We start from the raw sequence: 7,892 nt of genomic DNA, 5'->3' as shown, positions 1-7,892 counted from the left end.
ATAGTGAACTCCAGGTTAGCAGGTTGAGTCCAGCCACTTTGTGCTATGAGAATTAGTTTCCTAGTATGTAAACATTACGTTGTCCGTTTCATTATTCTCAATCCTCTATATAAGTAATCTAGTAAATGATCTTGTTACTCAGGTGGTATATGGACCTTGATACATTTTTACCAAGATTTAGCGCTTTAGTCCCGTCTATTAAATTCACCGTGTAGAAAGAGGTGGACTGTAAACTTCCATTCTTAGATGTGTTGATATACCGGGTTGATAGGAAGTTTAACTTTACAGTATATAGGAAGGCTACCAATGTGTGCTCATCATTCATTACTACTCCAACCATGAGACTAAAGTCAAAAGTAGTGTATTTCTTAGTATGTTTTTGAGAGCCTATAGAGTGTGCAGTCCGGAGTTCCTAGATGAAGAAATTAGGAAAATATGTATTTGACACTGGCATGAAACAGCGGTATCCTAAGGTGTTTGTGGAATCTGTCTTGCTGGCAGCTAAGAAAACTTATTATAGAACAGAACGTAGGATAACACCTTAGACTAACCTTACCATTACACCACTGGCGTTGTGGTAAGGTGATGCGTGCATTGTTCTGTCTCTGGAGGCGGTACAAGGTTCGTAGGGTCGAGTCCTGGCCAGCCGCAGTTTGGTAAGTGATATATATATATTATATATATATAAATTATATATATATATATATATATATATATATATATATATATATAAATATATATATATATTATATATATATATAATGTTCAACTAAAGATATAAAGGTACAATAACTTACGGTCAGTTTTGAAACAGTAATGACTAGATGATGCCCTGTTTGTTGAAGTGTAGATAACCACCCGGTATGTGTAGTTAGTGTCAGCCGTCAGTGGCGACCTCTCATCACCTGAAGTGACCAACATTTATCATTACCTTTAACCTCCTAATACTTATATTCCCCTCATTATATATATATATATATATATATATATATATATATATATATATATATATATATATATATATATATATATATATATAATATATATATATATATATATTTATATATATATATATATATATATATATATATATATTAATAATTAACGCATCATCCGTTTCCCACCAAGGCAGGGTGGCCCGAAAAAGAAAAACTGTCATCATTATTGACTCCATCACTGTCTTGCCAGAAGCATGTTTCTACTACAGTTATAAAACTGCAACATTAACACCCCTCCTTCAGAGTTCAGACACTGTACTTCCCATCTCCAGGACTCATGTCTGGCCTGCTGGTTGCCCTGAATCCCTTCATAAATGTTACCTTGCTCACACTCCAACAGCACGTCAAGTTCTAAAAACCATTTGTCTTCATTCGGTTCTCTCTAACACGCTCACGCATGCTTGCTGGAAGCCCAAGCCCCTCGCACACAAAACCTCCTTTACCTCCTCCCTCCAACCGTTTCTAGGCCGACCCCTCCCCTGCATCCCATCCACTACAGATTTATACGCTCTCAAAGTCATTCTATTTTGTTCCAACCTCTCTACATGTCCGAACCACCTCAGCCCTTTGGATAATAGTTTTGGTAACTCCGCATCTCCTCATTTAGAAACTACGGATTCTCTGCATTATATTCACACCACACATTGCCCTCAAACATGACATCTCCACTGCCTCCAGCCTTCTCCTTGTTGCAACATTCACTACCCATGCTTCACACCCAAATAAGAGTGTTGACATAACTATACTCTCACACATTCTCCTCTTTGCTTCCAGGGATAAAGTTCTTTTTCTCCACAGACTCCTCAGTGCACCACTCACGTTTTTTCCCTCGTCAGTTCTATGATTCACCTCATCTTTTATACACCCATTTGCTGATAATTCCAATTCCAAATATATGAATACATTCACCTCTTCCATACTCTCACCCTCCAATTTGATATCTAATCTTTCGGTACCTAAATTTTACACTTTCCTATATTCAATTAATTTTCTTCTTTTACATAACCTACCAAGCTCATCAACCCGCCTCTGCAACTTCTATTCAGAATCTCACAAAAGCACAGTGTCATCAGCAAAGAACAACTCTTAAAACTCCCACTTTGTGTTAGATTCTTTATCTTTTAACTCCACACCTCTTGCCAACACCCGAGCAAGCATTCACTTCTCTTACAACCTCATCTATCTATCTATATATATATATATATATATGAACAACCACGGTGACATCACACATTCCTGTCTAAGGCCTACTTTTACTGGGAAATAATCTCCCTCTTGCCTACATACTCTAACCTGAGCCTCACTATCCTCGGAAAATCTTTTCACTACTTTCAGTAACCTACCTCCTATTCCATACATTTGCAACATCTGCCACACTGCCCCCCCCCAATGCACCCTATCATATGCCTTTTCCAAATCTATAAATGCCACAAATACCTCTTTACTCTTATCTAAATACTGTTCACCTATGTTTCACTGCAAACATTTGGTCTACACACCTCCTACCCTTCCTAAAGCCTCCTTGTTCATCTGCTATCCTTCTCTCCGTCTTACTCTTAATTCTTTCAATAATAACTCTACCATACACTTTACCAGTTATACTAAACAGATTTATTCCCCCTATAATTTTTACACTCTCTTTGGTCCCCTTCGCAAGTTTTACCTATTCAGCACGACACACACACACACACACACACACACACACACACACACACATACACACATATACACACATATATATATATATTTATTTATTTCAACAAGTCGGCCGTCTCCCACCGAGGCAGGGTGACCGAAAAAGAAAGAAAATCCCCAAAAAGAAAATACTTTCATCATTCAACACTTTCACCTCACTCACCATACATATTCACTGTTTTTGCAGAGGCGCCCAGATACGACAGTTTAGATATCCCTCCAAACTGCTTCTTTAAAGTGCAGGCATTGTACTTTCCACTTCCAGGACTCGAGTTCGGCTAAATCTATAAAAACTGGTTTCCCTGAATCCCTTCACTAAATATTACCCTGCTCACACTCCAACAGTTCGTCAAGTCCCCAAAACCATTCATCTCCATTTACTCCTATCTAACACGCTCACGCACGCTTGCTGGAAGTCCAAACCCCTTTCCCACAAAACGTCCTTTACCCCCTCCCTCTAACATTTTCGAGGACGACCCCTACCCCGCCTTCCTTCCCCTACAAATTTATACGCTCTCCATGTCATTTTACTTTGATCCATTCTCTCTAAATGACCAAACCACCTCAACAACCCCTCTTCAGCCCTCTGACTAATACTTTTATTAACTCCACACCTTCTCCATATTTCTACTACGAATTTTCTGCATAATATTTACACCACACATTGCCCTTAGACAGGACATCTCCACTGCCTCCAACCGTCTCCTCGCTGCTGCATTTACAACCCAAGCTTCACACCCATATAAGAGTGTTGGTACTATTATACTTTCATACATTCCCTTCTTTGTCTCCATAGATAATGTTTTTTGACTCCACATATACCTCAATGCACAACTCACTTTTTTTTGCCTTCAGCAATTCTATGGTTAACCTCATCCTTCATAAACCCATCCGCTGACAAGTCAACTCCGAAATATCTGAAAACATTCACTTCTTCCATACTCCCTCTCTCCAATGTGATATCCAACTTTTCTTTATCTAAATCATTTGATACCCTCATCACCTTACTCTTATCTATGTTCAGTTTCAATTTTCTACCTTTACACACACTCCCAAACTCGTCCACTAACCTTAGCAACTTTTGTTTAGAATCTCCCATAAGCACAGTATCATCAGCAAAAAGTAACTGTGTCAACTCCCATTTTGTATTTGATTCCCCATAATTTAATCCCACCCCTCTCCCCAACACCCTAGCATTTACTTCTTTACAACCCCATCTATAAATATATTAAACAACCATGGTGACATTACACATCCCTGTCTAAGACCTACTTTTACCGGGAAGTAGTCTCCCTCTCTTCTACACACCCTAACCTGAGCCTCACTATCCACCTATTCCATATATGTACTTGCAACATCTGCCACATTGCTCCCCTTTCCACTCTATCGTATATATATATATATATATATATATATATATATATATATATATATATATATATATATATATGTCGTGCCGAATAGGCAGAACTTGCGATCTTGGCTTAAATAGCAACGTTCATCTTGCCATATAGGACAAGTGAAAATTTGTGTATGCAATTATTTCGCCAAAATCATTCTGAACCTAACGAAAAAAATATATTTCACTGTGTTTGTTTACTTTTAAATTACTGTAAACAAATCTAAAATATATTTAGTTGGGTTAGGCTAAAATAAATTGTTCTTGTTATAATAACGTTAGGTAAGTTTTCTAAGATTCTTTTGGTGCAAAATTAAAAATTTTTACATTAACATTAATGAAAAAAATATATCTTTAAATGTATAAGAGAAAATTTTAGAAAGGACTTAATTTTAATTGAGTTCTTGCTAATTGACCAGTTTTACATATTCGGCACGACATATATATATATATATATATATATATATATATATATATATATATATATATATATATATATATATATATATATATATATATATATATATATATTATATATTTATTATTATTATTATTATTATTATTATCACACTGGCCGATTCCCACCAAGGCAGGGTGGCCCGAAAAAGAAAAACTTTCACCATCATTCACTCCATCACTGTCTTGCCAGAAGGGTGCTTTACACTACAGTTTTTAAACTGCAACATTAACACCCCTCCTTCAGAGTGCAGGCACTGTACTTCCCATCTCCAGGACTCAAGTCCGGCCTGCCGGTTTCCCTGAACCCCTTCATAAATGTTACTTTGCTCACACTCCAACAGCACGTCAAGTATTAAAAACCATTTGTCTCCATTCACTCCTATCAAACACGCTCACGCATGCCTGCTGGAAGTCCAAGCCCCTCGCACACAAAACCTCCTTTACCCCCTCCCTCCAACCTATCCTAGGCCGACCCCTCCTCCGCCTTCCTTCCACATTCAGACTGATACACTCTTGAAGTCATTCTGTTTCGCTCCATTCTCTCTACATGTCCGAACCACCTCAACAACCCTTCCTCAGCCCTCTGGACAACAGTTTTGGTAATCCCGCACCTCCTCCTAACTTCCAAACTACGAATTCTCTGCATTATATTCACACCACACATTGCCCTCAGACATGACATCTCCACTGCCTCCAGCCTTCTCCTCGCTGCAACATTCATCACCCATGCTTCACACCCATATAAGAGCGTTGGTAAAACTATACTCTCATACATTCCCCTCTTTGCCTCCAAGGACAAAGTTCTTTGTCTCCACAGACTCCTAAGTGCACCACTCACCCTTTTCCCCTCATCAATTCTATGATTCACCTCATCTTTCATAGACCCATCCGCTGACACGTCCACTCCCAAATATCTGAATACATTCACCTCCTCCATGCTCTCTTCCTCCAATCTGATATCCAATCTTTCGTCACCTAATCTTTTTGTTATCCTCATAACCTTACTCTTTCCTGTATTCACTTTTAATTTTCTTCTTTTGCATACCCTACCAAATTCATCCACCAACCTCTGCAACTTCTCTTCAGAATCTCCCAAGAGCACAGTGTCATCAGCAAAGAGCAACTGTGACAACTCCCACTTTATGTGTGATTCTTTATCTTTTAACTCCACGCCTTTTGCCAAGACCCTCGCATTTACTTCTCTTACAACCCCATATATATATATATATATGTATATATATATATATATATATATATATATATATATATATATATATATATATATATATATATATATATATATATATTTATATGTGTGTGTGTGTGTGTGTGTTTGTGTGTGTGTGTGTTTGTGTGTGTGTGTGTTTGTGTGTGTGTGTTTGTGTGTGTGTGCGTATATATATATATATATATATATATATATATATATATATATATATATATATATACATATATATGTATATATATATATGAATATATGTCGTGCCGAATATGTAAAACTGGTCAATTAGCAAGAACTCATTTAAAATTAAGTCTTTTCCGAAATTTTCTCTTATACGTTTAAAGATATATTTTTTTCATTAATGTTAATGTAAAAATTTTTAATTTTGCACCAAAAGAATCTTAGAGAACTTACCTAACCTTATTATAACAAGAACAATTTATTTTAGCCTAACCCAACTAAATATATTTTAGATTTGTTTACAATAATTTATTACTAAACAAACACAATCAAATATATTTTTTTCGTTAGGTTCAGAATGATTTTGGCGAAATTATTACATACACAAATTTTCGCTTGTCCTATATGACAGGATGAGCGTTGCTATTTAAGCCAAGATCGCAAGTTCTGCCTATTCGGCACGACATATATATATATATATATATATATATATATATATATATATATATATAGATATATATATATATATATATATATATATATATATATATATATATATGTTTCACTCTCTCACAAGCCGTTACAGCTTGATAAAGCTCCTGGAGAGCGAAACGTTCCCACACTAAAATGTCACATTAGCTACATTTCTGTCCTTTTACTTAACATATTGTCGGTATTTCCACAAATATTATTATAGTGATATTGTGGTATAGTGAAGAGGATAATAAACACTGATGTTAACTTAACAAGAGAATGTTAAACAACTTACCCAAGTAAACTTTGGCTTCGTTACAACCGACTGTAGTAAATGCATCGAGTGTCTGTGTTTCCTCACATCTGTTACCCAGCTGGTCCTCGTACCTTTTGGGTTTAAATATCTGGTTTTCTCCACATCCCTGAGCCAGCTGCACTTCGTAACACCTGTTGGGTCACAGTTCATTACAGTCGCGTCAACTAGAGTGAATATTGTGGGTGCAAATGCAACAATAGTTACTGGGTTTTTAAAAACTCAAGAAGGCACACTGCAGGAGGTCTACTGACCCGTGCTGGGTAGGTCTAACTCGCACCCAACAACAGCTCTCTCACGTAGCTCTGAAACATACATTTAAAACTACCTAATGATGCCACTGACAAACTAGTACTTCCCTGTGTTTTTTTTTAATTCCAAATTTTTAAATCTAAATTTCTCCAGTTTGAATCCGCTGCTGTGTATCCTGTCTTGGTTAAATATATTCACCACTTATGTCACCTTTATTTATTCCTGTTTTCCCATTTGTAAACTTGAATCATATCTCTTCTAATTCTTCGTATTTCCAGAGTTCAAGCTGAGTGTCTTCAGTCTTTTCTCGTAGAAAAGCTTTCTGATATATGGGATCAAGTTTGCTATCCGTAATATATATAGACACATGCAAGAACTTCAGTTCTGACGACCCCAGTACTGAAACTGTGCAATCTGAGGCGACTGAGAAAATCACAGTGAGGTATAAAATAATGTTCAAAGTACTGTACTTCAAAGCAGAACAAAGTCTGAAGAGAAGTGTTCGTGGCATCCTTCCCGGATAACTATGTTGTCAGCACACTTCATGTACAGGTGATGCCCATCGTAAGCAAAAATGTTTTGATGACTGACCCTCGAGCCAGAAACAACAGCAAGTTCACCTCCCAAACAATTAAGACGCACAGAATTAACATCTTTCCTAATGTTAGTAACAATTATTTAACCTTCATCTTCCTCTCGGTCCACAAGACAATGTATATATATTCTCCATGGGGAAGTGGAACAGAATTCTTCCTCCTTAAGCCATGCGTGTCGTAAGAGGCGACTAACATGCCGGGAGCAAGGGGCTAGTAACTCCTTCTCCTGTATATACGTATTACTAAATTTAGAAAAAAGTATTTTGGTTTTTACTTTTTTAGGTTACCCTGCCTCGGTAGGGTA

At 36.9% G+C, this 7,892-nt stretch overlaps 1 protein-coding gene across 1 annotated transcript in view; it reads right to left on the bottom strand.

Annotated features, from left to right (window-relative positions):
- Window positions 1-765: 765 nt before the first annotated feature.
- Window positions 766-7,892, bottom strand: part of LOC128692268 (mucin-22-like) — a 136,241-nt gene continuing 129,114 nt past the window's right edge. The window contains exons 12-13 of the mRNA XM_070079918.1: window positions 6,723-6,874; window positions 766-905 (exon numbers count right to left, since the gene is read on the bottom strand). Coding sequence (XP_069936019.1) covers window positions 766-905; window positions 6,723-6,874 — 292 coding nt within the window. The remainder of the gene's footprint in view (window positions 906-6,722; window positions 6,875-7,892) is intronic.

The sequence above is a fragment of the Cherax quadricarinatus genome, unplaced genomic scaffold, assembly GCF_038502225.1.
Source record: "Cherax quadricarinatus isolate ZL_2023a unplaced genomic scaffold, ASM3850222v1 Contig43, whole genome shotgun sequence".
Lineage (NCBI taxonomy): Eukaryota > Metazoa > Arthropoda > Malacostraca > Decapoda > Parastacidae > Cherax > Cherax quadricarinatus.
Note: the sequence above shows the minus strand (reverse complement) of the source record. Positions and strands in the feature narration are given on the sequence as shown.